The sequence below is a fragment of the Motacilla alba genome, chromosome 13 (genome assembly GCF_015832195.1).
Source record: "Motacilla alba alba isolate MOTALB_02 chromosome 13, Motacilla_alba_V1.0_pri, whole genome shotgun sequence".
Classification (NCBI taxonomy): Eukaryota; Metazoa; Chordata; class Aves; order Passeriformes; family Motacillidae; genus Motacilla; species Motacilla alba.
The window spans coordinates 4,551,543-4,566,738 of NC_052028.1; the positions used below are offsets into that span (position 1 = coordinate 4,551,543).

General features: G+C 41.2%; 1 protein-coding gene across 19 annotated transcripts in view; it reads right to left on the reverse strand.

The window, feature by feature from the left end:
• Positions 1–15,196, reverse strand: part of TENM2 (teneurin transmembrane protein 2) — a 1,086,458-nt gene that overhangs the window by 167,360 nt on the left and 903,902 nt on the right. For all 19 annotated transcript variants that reach the window (XM_038149757.1, XM_038149758.1, XM_038149759.1 and 16 more), the window contains one exon: positions 6,040–6,274. In XM_038149757.1, the coding sequence (XP_038005685.1) occupies positions 6,040–6,274 (235 nt within the window). The remainder of the gene's footprint in view (positions 1–6,039; positions 6,275–15,196) is intronic.

The following is a 15,196-nucleotide window of genomic DNA, read 5'->3' on the forward strand; positions in this document are numbered from 1 at the left end:
ACATAATTCTAGACTTTTCTTTCATAAAGACCCTAAACATGCCTGTCTATTCCTGTGCACTCATGCTGCCTGTTCACTCTGCACAGCCCAGAAGTTAAAAATGCAAACGACAAGATCATGAAAACATGCAATTATCTGCAATCAGTAAAAACTTCTTTCAGCTTATGTGTACGTGAGTGGGAGTACATCTAGATCGATTTTCTGAATCATCATTATGTATCCCGCTTTTGTAGTGTTTCCCTTCCCCCTTTTCTCCCTCCTATTCATGCCTGTATTTGTTATGAAAATGATACTCCAGTAGCCTGCTAAAAATGACCTTTTTACAGTGCTTTTGGAATTCTCCAAGTACATGGCCCAAATGTGTTCAAAGTCCTTGGGGATGCTTTTCACTGTGCTTTCCTTGACTCTTTAAAGTGCTTTTGATTTTTAGACAGGTACAGAATCCATCTATGCAGATTCCAATCATTTGGAAAGTCCCCACAACCTTCCTGAAACCTTCACATGCAGGAGCAAGAAAATTAAGGAATCAGTTCTTGCTCCAGCCTTCAGTCTCAGAGGAAGAACCTGCTCTAGCATATGAACCTGTAGCTGCAAGTAAATGGTAAGAGAAAGTCACAAAAGACAAAGCAAAATTAGAATGAGGACTTGTTTCACTGTTCCAAGTAGTTGTTTGTTATACCCAATATATCCTAGGAAATCGCATTAACAAAAGGAAAGGAAAGGAAATTTTGTTTCACTGTTCTGTTCCAGAACATTTTGCATCATGTACAAAGATATCAAAATATTGAGACATCATTGAAAATAGGCAGACAATTGCAGAGAGCAGTTGTAGCTTGGAGCTTCAACACATTCAGAAACTTCAAGTTTACATACTCAGTTCAGAAGTTCTGCAGCTGATCTTGACACCCCAACATGGTACAAAATGGGAATGAGGTATTAACATTTCAGGTATTTAATTTCTTTCTTAAAAAATTATTTATGCTTTCCCCCACTGTTAAATCCCTCTCCTCATGTGCCCTATTCTTGGCTCTTTGCCTCTGCCGTAGGCTGTGCCCAGGCTCAGTGCACTGTGTCCATTCCTGCACTGGAATGAACTGGAGCACTGGGTGCAGATGTTTCCCAGCTGTGCTACCCCACGATTTTGAGTTCAAGCACTGCATGGTGCACACTGGGAGACAGCTCACGTTGCTGCTCCATCCCTTCTGCTCTCATTGCTGTCCTCAGGCTCACCCAGAGTGACTGTGCTGGAATCAGACTGGCAAAGTAACAAATGCAGCTTGAACCCTGGGAAAAGACAAATATTTTGAAGAGTTCTTTTAAGGTTCATAGCAATTCTTTTCAGATTAAATTTTCAGATTCCTCAATCTTTAAACTGAACTTGGCATAAATGACCTCATATTTGGACTATTGGTCTCATACTACAGACCACAAGATCTAAAGAAACCTATATTTCATAATCACCAGAAGGGTGGCCATCATCCTTTGTCCTGAAACACAGAAGAAACATTAGGATGTTACAGTATTCCTTAAAGCCTAGCATCGCATCCTCCTGAGCAAGCACAAAGAAATTACAGACATAGATATAAAATTATCTTTGCAACTGAAAGATTTGGACTGAAAATGCTTAAAATTATGAGACTAATTATGAGAACTGAAGAATAAGAATAATTTTTATTTAATTCTACCCTTTTTTCCTTCCGAATTAAGTATTATTAGTTATAATGGTAACAATTAATTTTACATCAATATAAAGTACTGAAAGGCATTAGTAAACCAGGCAATCTCAGTGAAACCTCCATCCATGGAAGCTCCTCTGTTCTTCTCCCTCACCAGTCATCCCAGTGTCCATGTGAGGTTCTCATCCCAGAGGATTCCTGCAGTGTGAGGAGCCACAGGAACCTCCCCTACAAAGCCGTTCCTTTCTCCCTGTGCCCTCAAAGCATTCCCAGCTTTAAAGCAGAGCACTGCCCCTCTGGCTGTCAGGAAGGAACGAGACCCACCCTGGGATGTTCAAAGGCAGAATTTTCATCACACATCCCCTTGGAAAGCAATGATTAAAGCAGCAATAAAGGAACACCTCTCAACTGGAGAAGGTAGAAACCAGCACTTTGTTAGGAGGAGGAGGAGATGCTTTGAAACAGACTGCAAGAGGACAATAAAAATTAAAGAGCATTAAACAGCAGCTCTGAGCCTAAAGGTAAAGCAGCTAAATACTGCAGAAATGAACCATAAAAATAGCACCATAAAAATGCTACAGCCATGTATTACTGTCTCCTTACTTAGAGATATTTCAACCCTTCCATTACAGACCCTTATTTCAAAGAAAACAGAGTGATTATGTAGCCAGCCTGGGAGCCTGATGCAGCCATAAAGCAGGGAAGGGAAGGCACAGCCCCTGTTTGTTTACCTGAACCAGGGACCCTAAAATCTAACACACATCCCTGGAAGTGTTCCAGGTCAGGTTAGCCAGGGCTTTGAGGAGCTTGATCTAGTGGAAGGTGTTCTTGCCCATGATGATCCTTAAGGTCTTTCAAACCCAAACCGTTTTACAACTCTACATAAAGTACAATTAGGAACTCTGCATGGGCATGTAGCAAACTCATAACTCCACTAGAAGCAATGAGCTGCTGCACTACAGATAAACACAATTATTTTAACAAATACAGCACCAAAAAGGATACACAAGGATTTGGGCACAGTTGCCTGAAAAGGCCAGATGAAAACATGTGCAAGCAGTAAAAGCTTCCTTTACATCACAAAGAAAATAAAGCAAATGGGATTAACAACCTCCAATCAATATTGAAACAATAGATAGAAAAAGGATATATTTGGAAAATGGGATGTCTCCAAACAGTCTGAATTTAGCCCAACATGCCTAAGACAGCAAAGGAACAAAGGGAAGGTTAAAATATTCTTACCAGAAAAAAAAAAGGCAACATGAAGATGCATGTTGTATTATTCAATGATTTCAGCACTTGGTACTGATAGATAAAGAGACATCTGGAATCTAAATTGTGATCTGAGTTTTGTAGTGCTGACACAAAGCATTCCCTTCAGACAGCTCAGGTGCCACCTTTTGTTTCATAATCAGTAACGAGACCACTTGCACATCATATTCAGTTAAGAGCAGAATCTACTGAAGGTAACTGAAAGATGAAAACTAAGAGTTATGAAACCCTCTCTTGATAAAGCAGGTGCTGTCAGCGCTGGCATTGCCTCCTGAGTGCTCCTCTACTGAGATTAATAAACAGATAACAAGATAAAAAAATTAGAGTAGTGTACTGTGAAGAGGCAGCATGAGAGGGGTCAATGTTCTGCAACAAGCTAAAGCTTTAAAGTAAAGGCTGAAGTAAAAAGTTACCAAAAAGATATCTGATTTTTTTTTGTGGCTATTGGTATGAATGTAGATGAAACAGCAGTTTTAAAGTGAAAGAATTACAGGCTAATTCCTAAAGTCTCAATGATTTCACAAGCATCAGTTTCAGTCATTTCTGAGTTAATATTCTTGTGATGAAACTTGTCATCAAGCCCTGTCAGGTGTGTAATTTCAGAAACGGACCAAAATCGATCCTGAAGCAGCTCTGGAATAGTCTTGGAAGACAGCAATTCTGCCAGGACATTTTCTAATAGCTTAATGCTTGCCTGTGACAAACCTGTCTTCTAAAAAGCTCCAATTAACTGTGGAGCATCCTGCAACCTCCAAAAATAACAGTATTCACAAAGTAACCTTTTGCCATGTACACATACACTCCCAGAGGTTGCAGGATAAGAAAAAAAGAGAAGAAACAAAGTCAGTAAAGGCATTCACAGTCACCCCAGGATGGGAATAGGTACAAAATCAGACAGTAAAAAATCCCAGCCAGACAAATGCCCACTGCTGTGGCTCAGGGATGCCAGGATTATGACAAAGAATCCTTTTGTGAATATCCCAAGGAATTCCCTTCAGGCAAAGTGATTGGTAAATTAGGGCAGTCTTGAGCCTTCAGAAATGACACATTTCAGGTATTGCTGTACCCTACAACAATTCCATACAGGAAGAGGCAGGCCAGGAACAGCACATGGCCGCTCTACACCAGAATAAAAAGTAGGTACTAATCCTGGGCAATGAACCATACTGCAAGAACCAGTTTGGCTGAACAGGACCAACACTTCCATCCTGTAATTCCTAGCAATAAATACCAAATTCAGGATGTCCAAATTAAGTTCTATGAAATAACAGAAGTTCTTACAGAAGCAGTTTAGAGGGTTTTTTTTGTTTGTTTTTGTTTGTTTGTTTTTTCCCTAATTTGGACAAAGTTAGCTCCAAACCTTCAGTAAGCAAGAATCCCTTTCCTTTCCTTTTCTTTTTTGGCCATCTCAGCTTTGGATAACCTGAATTTGCTTTCCAGTTCTTCACGGCAGCCATGTTCCCATTTTAGCAGAGCAGGACAAAGTGAGGTGTGCCCCTGTGCACACCCCAGCCCAGCACAGACTGGCACAGACTCCCTGCCCTTTCCAGAATCATCTGCTCTCCATGGAGCTGTAACGCATCACTGATTAACCCCTGAGTAACACCAGCCTTGGTGTTGTCAGCTCCAACACCAGCTCCTCCCAGAGCTCCAAGCCAGAGGAGCAGTCTTCAATCAAATGTTGGAGGGGCTGGGCTGGGGTGCATGGGGGTGTAACTCCCCCAGATGTGGCTCCTCGGGGTGTGATCCAGCAGAGCCCCATTAAAGCCCTGGGAGGCTGCAAACCAAACATAACATCCCAGAAGCTGCAGCAACCAAGCAGCTGAAACCCTGGCACGAGCCAGTGCTCCCAGCAGCCCAGCTCCTCCACCTGCTCGCTGTGTTTATCACTCTCTGGGCAAGCAGCACCACCCTGCTCTTCCAAGCACTTTATTCAGCACCACAATGGCTAATTTTAAATTCTGAGAGATCAGCTCTGCCAACTCTGCTATTTAAAGTGCAAGTTAAATATGTTTGACATTCCATACCCCAAATGACAACAAACCAGAATATTTAGACCAGCAGCATGTCAGGCATTTATTTATTTATTTCTCTGTCAGGCCTAAGTGCTGCACCTTTTCATTTATATGCTGCTGTTTGCCCCACAGGCATCAAGCTGTTAACATGTACAGAAGAGATTAAAATGAACTTGCATGCTGGATGAGGTATAAATTAAAATTATAGTACTGTCAGTCATGAATCTCGGATTGTTTCTCGAAGTCTCCCAAAATGCATAATGTCAAGTGAGCCTCTGTTTGTTGCTTCAGGAAAGGCAAAATGTATAATTTTCACCAGCACAGTCAATATGAATTTTAAGTAAGTTGTCCCTGAGCCTGTGATATAAATATGCTGTATTAATTGCATGAGTTGTGTATGCAAGGAAGGACCAAGTGAATAAAAGGCTTTAAAATGGGATGTGAGCAGCTTTATTCACTGTGCACCTTCCAGTGCAAAGCAGACTGGGGTTGCTGGGTGTTCTAGTGCCACTCACTCCCCATGCTGTGTTAGAAAAACCCCCCTGACACAAAGGGCACCAAACCCATCTCCCAGCAAACCAAAACTCTGTGTGCTTTGGAGGACCACCGGGGCATCCCCAGGGCGTCCATCCCCACCACCTATTGTAAATGCTCAGCGAGCCCTGTGGCAGGGAAGAACGATGCATCTGACTCCATGTTTTCAGAAAGCTAATTTATTACTTTATGATACTATATTATATTAAAGAATACTATACTGTAGTAAAGAACACAGAAAGGATACTTACTGAATGCTAAAAGATAGTAATGGAAACTTGTGACTCTTTCCAGAGTCTGGACACAGCTTGGCCCAGATTGGCCAATGAATCAAAACATTTACACCAGAATCCAATGAAACAATCACCTGTGGGTAAACAATCCCCAAACACATTCCACATGAGCACAACACAGGAGAAGCAAATGAGATAAGAATTGTTTTCCTTTTTCTCTGAGGCCTCTCGCTGCCTTTCCGCTTCCCAGGAGAGAAACCCTGGGTGAAGGGATCACGTTCAGAGAATGTGAATGCCACAAGCACCCACCTGGTCTCGAGGGGGACGTTGCTGTTGAGCACCCAGCTGTCCTGGAGCTGCACGGACTCGGGGGTGGTGGCCAGGTCGTTGGGCGCCGGGGCGGGCGCGTGGATCTGGTTGCGGCGATTGGTGAGCGAGTTCCTGTTGAGGGAGTTGGCAGAGGAATGGTGATGGGACAGGGAATGGTTGTGAGGAGGAGGGAGAGGTGGCCTCAGCGTTGATTGGCTGTGATGATTTGAAGGGCCTAAAACAGAAAAGAAAAACAAATCACAAATGAGTGTGGTGGCACTGCTGTCCTCGGCATTTTCAAGGGGCCACTGCCTGGGAAAAGAGACTGTGCCTCTTGGACCTGTGGGCATCAAAGCGTGGGCAAATCAGACCAGTGATTACTGGAGATCAGCAACACAAAACAGTGCTTCCAGCCTGCACAGCTGGCATGTTGACAAAGACTCTATTTAAATTTGAAAATACTTCTTCATGGATTCTCCCTGGAGAAAGTCTCCTCAGTGGAGCAGCCAGGACAGCAGCCTAGCTGGACCATTCCCTACATCTACCAGGAGGAAATTTACCCCCTCTGTTTCTATCAGGGACCTTGAGCAGATGAACTTTAATGGATTAAAAATAGCCTTTGAGAATATGGTCTTTAGGCTCCTATAAAACTTAATCAGAGAAATCAATCTTCTTTCATTCACTGTATTTTACCAATCAGCTTCAAATGAACAGGATTTGTGCCAGCACAAGAAGATTAAACTCCAAATATGAAAAGAGAGCAGCAAGGCACTGATGGTATCTTTCATGTTATTCCATGTAATCAGGATTTGGCCTGTATTTTTATATTTAGTAATGCCACAAACACACAGAAAGATCTGGAAATTATGCAACTCTTTCAGTCTTTTTCATTGAAAAATGGCAGATGATATTTTTTAGTGATAAAGAAGGATATAAACTTTTCTCATTCTTTGAGTACGGAACTGACATGTTTGCATCGATAATGAAATGTTTTTTTTTTCTACTCATTAAGGGAAATGGATTAATATCACATCCGCACATGAAAAGAAAATCTGATAAGCAGGTGCCATTCTAACATTGTCACTTTTCTAAACATACATGTAGACTGGTAAATAAGTTCATGTGCGATTCCACACATTACAATAATTTATGTCTAATAAAAACAGCAAAAGAGAATAAAGAAAACAAACACTATTATGAACTGTATGCTTTAGACATTGTATCAAGTTGTTTTCTAGAGAACATTAATCAGTAATACTAGAGAAATTATAATTCTAATGATGCATGTTTGTTTTTAGAAACTGAAGCAAAGTACTTCATTGTACTTAATGAATCAAATAATAAGAAAGAAAACATCACAAAACATCATTTGCAGCAAGACTGATCTTTGTCACAGGAAACAAGTCTAGAAAAGCTGCTGAACTGAGTAATTACTGTAAGTTAATGAAGGCCAATATCTATTAAAAAACCCAAATAGACACAAAATGACACCCCAAACCCAAACCCCAGAGCAGCAGGAGGATATTTCCCCCACATGGAACCCTGAGCTGCAGCAGCACTTAGGGATGTGGTTAGTGGTGACCTGCCAGGACTGGGTTAAGGGTCAGACTCCAGGATCTCAGAAGGTTTTCCAACCTGACTGCAGGGCTCTGCCCAACAGCCCAGGGGCAGCTCTCTCCTGGCACTGCTCTGCAGACTGCCTGCCGAGGGAGAGGCAGGGAAAGAGCCTCTTGCTAACAGCAACACAACCAGGGAGCAGGGGGACACCAGCAGGTTTGGAGACAGGCTCTTCATGTTCTTCAGCATTTCTGAGGGCTTGGGGATGTGGTGGGAATAGAGTATAAGAATTGTAAAAAATGTAAAAAGCAGCTTTACCCCCAAAGAGTTGCAGCCAGGCCAATTATCCAAGATCAGAAACAGGCTTGACTCACAGCTGTAACCAATAAGGAAGAGCAGTCCTATAAGACAGGGAGAACTGGGAGCTTGGGCTAATTACTGTCTGGGCTTTGAAGAAGAAGGAGCAGTGTTGAGAAGAACTACCCATGAGAAATCACTGAGAAGGTATGGAACTCTTGCAATAAGATAACAACACTTTTACATTGAGAACACAGCATGGGGAAGCACAGGCTGCTGAGGAACAGAGCCAGGTTTACTGAGGCTTGCACAAGGCAAGTATAACTTGTCCTCTGACAAGAAAATTTAAGAAATGAATTATAATAAATTCTGCACCCTCCCCATATTGCCTTAAATATACACAGCAGTTTCTTTATCTTTTTTGAATGTCTGTTGCCAGAATGTGCACCCTGTGGGAATGTCAGCTGCTTTAAATACAAAGTCACCTTTTATGAACACATCCTAAATTTTAAGGCCGTCATATGTGCAGCTCTCCTCACTATCCTTGGCTATGTCTTATCTAAGCATAAAAGAGACTGTTTAGCCACTAAAGTTTGATGTTTAAAACCCCCATTTGGACCTCCAAGAACATCAAATCTCTAATCTCTACTAGGTCCTGTGCCATTCCACAACAGCATGCAGAGCAAGACACAGCAGGAAGAAAATGTGTTTGGACAATATCCTCATGCACAGAAGCTTAAGTGGAATTACTCTCCTAGTCTGTGCTCTGACTTTAAACAAAGCATGCTTGGATTTCAATAAGTGAATATTTATGAATGATAAAATACAAATATGTGCCCTTGTGTTAATAGTTACTTCAAAAGATTCATGTGCATCATGTTTTCTCAACTTACTTCAGATGCAGCTTTTCCTTCTCAAGGATAAGTACAAAAAGTCATACCCACATAAACAAAACAGTTTTGCTCTGAGAGCCACAGTAGCACCAGTTAAATAAAGACTCTGAATCTTGTCCCCACAATATCATGGAGGCTGCTCTGAAAAGTGAGCCAAGTGCACATCAATGAGAATGAGCAGCATTTCTGTAAGACTAAAAAAGAGCTGAAATCAAATCACCACAAATTATTTAATCTGCCTCAAGATTCAGTTCCTACACAGTAAGATGCTTTGCAGAATGAGCTGTGCAGAGGTAACTGAACACACATTGCAGCTGCAAAAACGCTGAAATCTGACAAGACAAATGTAGCATTTAATATAGAAAAATAAACAAATACCAATATCAACATCATACAAATATTATATAGCTTCTATCAAAATGTATAAAAGCTTATATATAGAAAAAGTACTAACTAGGGAGCGTGCACACACTTGTGTATATATGAGAGAGATAAAAGCTTAATGTGCTGCTTCTTCATAAACCTGTTCAAATGAATCAAAAGCAGGAGCCCAACGCTGTTCAACTTGCCAGGGATATAAAATTGGATTCACATCTGAGCACTTCTCTATGAGCATCTTTGCCTAAATTAAAACTTCACCAGCAGTACCTGCAAATCTGCTGAGCTCTGAAGTTCAGAGGAGGAAATCACCTGTCCCATAAATAAAGGATCCAAAGGGATTGGCCCCATGGATCCAATGGCACGACACACTCTGACCCCCTGGAAATTGCCTTTGATTTGGAAGCTTAAGCACAATGAGTGTTTTGATGGAGGACATCTGGCTTTTTACATCAGGAAATAGATTTTATTTTTGGTATAGCAGTAGCCAGTATTGGTCTGGGGGACAATACTGAGGAAATGATGTCTTTTCTCAGTTATTATCTGAATTAGTCATTTCACCAGGATACACTATACAAGCTCAAACATTTAGAATTTAAGGAAAAGTCTTTTAAAACCATAGTGAAAATCAAAGACTTGGAAATCTGAAATACTCTCCACACTTAGGCTTTTTAATTTTTTTTAATTTCTCATTTAAATTCACAAACAGACAACATATCTAATTCCAATCAATTTTAGTACACATTGATTGTGCTGAGCATTTTCAAAAAATCATGGCCTGGTGTCCACACAATCAACATGTCATTCTTCAAGAGATCTCACTGCAGTCAAGAATATCAGCAGCACTCGTTTCAAATTAGAAGTTGAGTGAGGGTAAATTGTGTTGTAATTAAGTAATCTGAGAATACAAAGTCTGATCTGTGTAGCTTTGAAGCAATCATAAGCAACCCAATTGGCTTAGTTGGGTTTAATCAGAACAAAAATACTTAAAAAAAATTTGCTCAGTTCATTCTTTTATCTGGTGAAACATTTAAACAAAGCAGGCTAGCACAGAGCACATCCTTCAGGAGGCTGTGCACCCTATCAGTGCTATTGTGGCACAGCCTGGCAGCCCCAGGGGTCACAGAGAGCCAGCCCCTGGATGTCCCTGAGTTACAGGTACATCAGTGATGGCTGAGAACTCCTGAGCACACACTTCCAAACAGCACTGCTTGGCTTTTTACAATCCAAATGCTGACTAAAACACAAAAGAAAATTCAGGTCTGCTTTAACACGGTCAAATAGTTTTTCATAGCTCTTCCCAGGCTTTGGTACACTCACTTAACTCATGCGCTAAATCCAAGCAACACAATGATCTGAGAACAAGTTGATCTCCCACCTCAGAGATGAAATACAAAGCAGGAAAGGCAGCATCCCTAATCTAAGCAAAGCAATTGTTTCCCTGCATCCCAGTTCTTTGTCAATGCTACCTCAAAAAGTAATGGAGATTGTATCTTAGTTGTGCTGAGTTATCCTCTGTGACATTATTCAATGCTAAAGAGACATTACACCTCCTCATCTTTTCACAAAAGAGCTAAAAGAGAAAACCCAAACATGTATTATTTTTCTGAAATGAACAATGACACAACTATTTCCTTATGCTTTAAACAATGCAAATACTGAACAAAAAAAACCCCCAAAACTGGAGCTGATGGATTAAAAGAAAATAATTACAAAGCCCACAGACAACCCCTGTCAGCCAGCATTAGAAACCTCGTCTGCAGCTCTCCTGGTTCTTTATTCAAATCCCTCTGCCACCCTGTTTTCCCAAGGAAACCACATCATCTGCCATCACAGTGAGTAACAGGTGTTTCACAGAACCACAGGGCCACCTTCCAAGCTAAATTCATCTTCCAAGGCAGCTCACATTACTCTGAGTCAGGGAGAGCAGGAAGCCCAGGAGTGTGACAGTGGCACAGGAGCTGCTGTGCCCGGCCCCAGCCTTCAGTCAGCTTGGCAGGGTGGCACCAGGGCTCCTGCCCAGCAACACAGGCTGGGCTTTATGCTGTCTCTGCTTCAGTTCTCCTGTTTGTTTGCTTAATTCTCTACATTGTTTTGTGCTAGGCCGTAGCTAAATGGCATCTCAATGTTTTGAAAATGTTTTCAACACATGCTCTAAAGAAGAAAGTTATCTCACTCCTAACCATGGATACCATTACCTCTCTCTCTTGTTGTTTTAAACCCAAGACGTATGCCAGGTGCTCCTTCTTTTGTCTGCCTGTTTTTTTACACTCTTTGAGGCAAGAATAGGTTGAATGACTGGCTGTCATCCCAGACTGTACATTTCAAACTGAAAATTCAGTAAATGTGTGATATGAAACAGTAAGTCACTTATCAGTGTCTGCCAGTGCATTGCAGCCATGGCCCAAGCACAATATTGCAGTACAAAATTAAATGTTGCTCTGACAAAAAAAACCCAAAAAACCCAAACAAAACCAAACAAAACCCCATATCAAACCAAACCAAAGTAAAAATACCCCATTGCTTGCCCACAATATCCAGTGTGCACAGTCATACCAGCAAAGGCAAAGCTGGACCTTTCACCAGGAGTCAAAGCTGAGGGATTACAGTCACATAAGCACCTCTCTCAAGAGAGGGTCACCTGCAAAAAGGTTCAAACTCACTGCTCTACAAAACAGTATTCCCTGAGACACCATGCACTAATTATATTTGTTGAAATACATCACTTAAATATTCATCATCACACTGCATGAAGTGCATGGGCTGCATGAAATAATGTCTGGTCAGTAGCAAATCACATCACTTCAATAATGTTTACGCAGACTCAGTGTCCTGTGGTACTTCACATATGTATATATGAGTATGTTACACATATATGAAAAGGCAGGCACACTATTTCAAATTCTGAAAGAGAAGTTGGAGTTTTCTTCTTTCTAATTGAAAAAGAATCACCTCACATCTTTTTCAATCTATCTTTTAATTTAGTTTCCCAATACTGATATAAATATGAAACATATTTCAGAGAGTTTAAGAATGTATTTATCTTCTTCAGCTCAGGTACACAAGCACTGTTCACACTATTGTTTGAAGAAGGCACTGATGTAAGAAGAACTAAAAAGAAAAGCAGGCAGTTCTATTTCTAAGCAATGAAGTTCATTATTACTGTCATCATTGCTATGGAACATTTTAGTGCAGAAAGGTAAATGTTGTTCTCTAGGCTTGGCTCTGCAGAATGGGAAAGAGCTGGACCCTGTCTAAAGACTCAGACAAATTCTTGCCTGAGCTCAAACAATTTGAAGCACTGGGAATCACACCAAAGTGAAAATGAAGACACAGATTTTTCTGAACAACAGACAGAAATTTCTGAACAGAAACATTTAGGCCAGCAGTGGAACCTGGTGACATTTTCCTGATAGGATTATGGCCTGGAAGCTGCTGCTTCTCTGAGTGGCTTACGGGGGACCTGAAAACTGTCATGGTGACTTAAGAATGACTGTGCCATCATTTCCAATTCATTGTGAGTCCTGAGTCAGGCGCAATAGGAAGTCACCCCTGAAGCTGTTACAGCAGCACTTGGGATCTTGAATCACCCAGTGAGCTGGAACTCTTTGGTTTTCCAAGGGGCAAAAGAAATGCCAGTCATGGGTGGTTCAATGCAATGCACTACCTTGATTATTTCAGAAGTGTCACAAAGTGTATTACACGTTGTCCAAACCAATTTTTTTTGTTAAACCAAACCTCCTAAAAAATTTATACCAGAAAGAGTCTCTCAAAATAAATTTCTAAAGTAATTATGTCAGAAAGAAGATCTACTAGGAAACTGAGCTTTTTAATAAATCATCCTTCTAGGTGCTGCAACTCTTTAAGAGAGGGAATGGTCCATCAGCAGAGTAATGATTTGGAATCTTGCTGCTGTTTGAAGAATCTGTAAGGTCAACTTGCACCACTGAGAAGTTTGGCAGCTGAACTACGAACGAAACGAAATATATTGAACAAGGCTTTCAGCATCACCTAATTTCTCTGTTTCTGAGGCAATATTATCTCTTCCCAGCAGCACTAAATTTTTCAACATCTGGATTTTTTTTCTTATTCCATCTTATACTACTGCCTTAGGGCAATTCACCATAATGCACAGTGCACACCAATCTAGATTTTTTTTTTTCAGTTTAACAGCAGAATCAACAAAAATATAATCTTTTTCTTGTCTAAAAGGAAAAAAACCCAAGAAGTTCTATCTTGCAACAATGTTCTTCAATGGGTTTTCAGGGTTTGACCATTTTTTCCCAAAAATACTTACAATATAACCCCTTTGGCCCTCAAAAAGCCTAAAAATAATAATTAAAAACAGTTTTACTTTTAGACTGTACCAGCTGATAATCAACTGATGGAAATAAACACTGATATATAAGCATCATTACCATGAAGGCTCACTGACCTATACCAGTAAATACAGGGTTCCTGGAGGAGCTACCTGGGAGAATTCAATTTCATAGCTCCTGGGAAGCCAGTTATTTACTACCTGGACCATCTGTTTTTCAATGTGTACAACAGGTAAAAATAATTTGTGTGGAATATATGGAAAAAGTAAGAGGAATGTTGTATAATTCTAGAGTAAAGAAAAGCAAATACAATGCAATGTACATGTTGCACTGGATCAGGTTTTTCAATGGGTTATTTCTCTTTTTAAAAGCAGGCAAGATACAAGGAAGTACAAGACAGAAACAAGGATTTGTCTGCCTCCAGGGTACTGCAAGCTGCAATACTACATGACTGGCATTTCTTTCACAGGCAGTGAGATTTCATTTGAATTCTTTATTGGCTGTTATTGGTCTAAAAAAGGAAAGTCACAAACATTCAGATAAGAAGTCCTGTTTAAGTTTCCTGACTTTTCAAGGTACCAGAGATGTTATCTTCAGCTACTACAAGTAAAAGATTCTGTTACTCAGGTGAAACCATGGGTTAATGAATAAAATAGAGAAAAGTGTTTTATTGTAAAGTAAATGAATTGTAATTAATTTGTGATTAATTTCAAAGTGCTGTATGAAAGGCCTCACACAGTTTATCATTCAGCATATGAGCCAACATTAACCCAGAAAATCTTAAACAATTCTTTAAATAAAGTTTTTGTGTGTGAAGGGCAAGAAAACAAAAAAAGAAACAGACAACTACAAAGCAACTGCAACCCCCCAGTCTGTTTGACATGGTAAACCAGAGAAATGAATACAAGATGATTTCAGCTGTGGGAATGATGGGGCTCTCTCACTGGGAACTCCTCCAAGTACAATGCCTGATGTGCCCCTCTGCAGGGGCTGATCCCAGGTCCCACGCAGAGCCTCAGTGCCAGCCCTCCTTGGGCCGGGTGTGGCAGAGCCTGGCAGCAAACCGAGCCCCAGGGGATGCTCTCAGGGATGCAGGGCTCAGAGCAGGGAAGAGGAGCTGCAGATGCAGGGCTCAGAGCAGGGCAGAGGAGCTGCAGCCCAGCGTGAGGAAAGTCAGTGCTGCTTTGGGAGCTGCTGCAGCGCTGCCTCAGAGCAGCTCCATCCCAAACAGCCCTGCCTGCAGCTGCCTCCCTGCCTGCTTGGACCCCAGAACATTTATTGAGCAGCACCAGCATGATGAGGCACCCATGGAGCTTGTGCTGGCCAGCAATTGTCTCAGGAGCACTGCAGCAAGTGACTTCCCTACCACTGCATTTACCATGGGAAAATCTCCTGCAAGCTAGAAACTTGCTCTGCAGCACAGCAGAAAGGGAACAGCCCACTGAAAACTTTGTCTAGGTAGGAAAGATCAAGTGTTGTCTTCTCTAAATAGCATTACTACCATCTTGCAGAGACTCAATCCTTACCACGACATTAAACCTCCATGCAATTCTCTATTATGGGAGCTTGAAGAGACTCTCAGAACAAGGCTATCGTGGTATTCATGTACTCTTTGAGCAGAGAAAACTCTCTCTCCCAGGAGTTTTCCTGGGGAAGGTAATGAGAAAGCTCAGAGAGAAGAGAAAATAATTCTTATGTCTTCTTGCTGCTCCT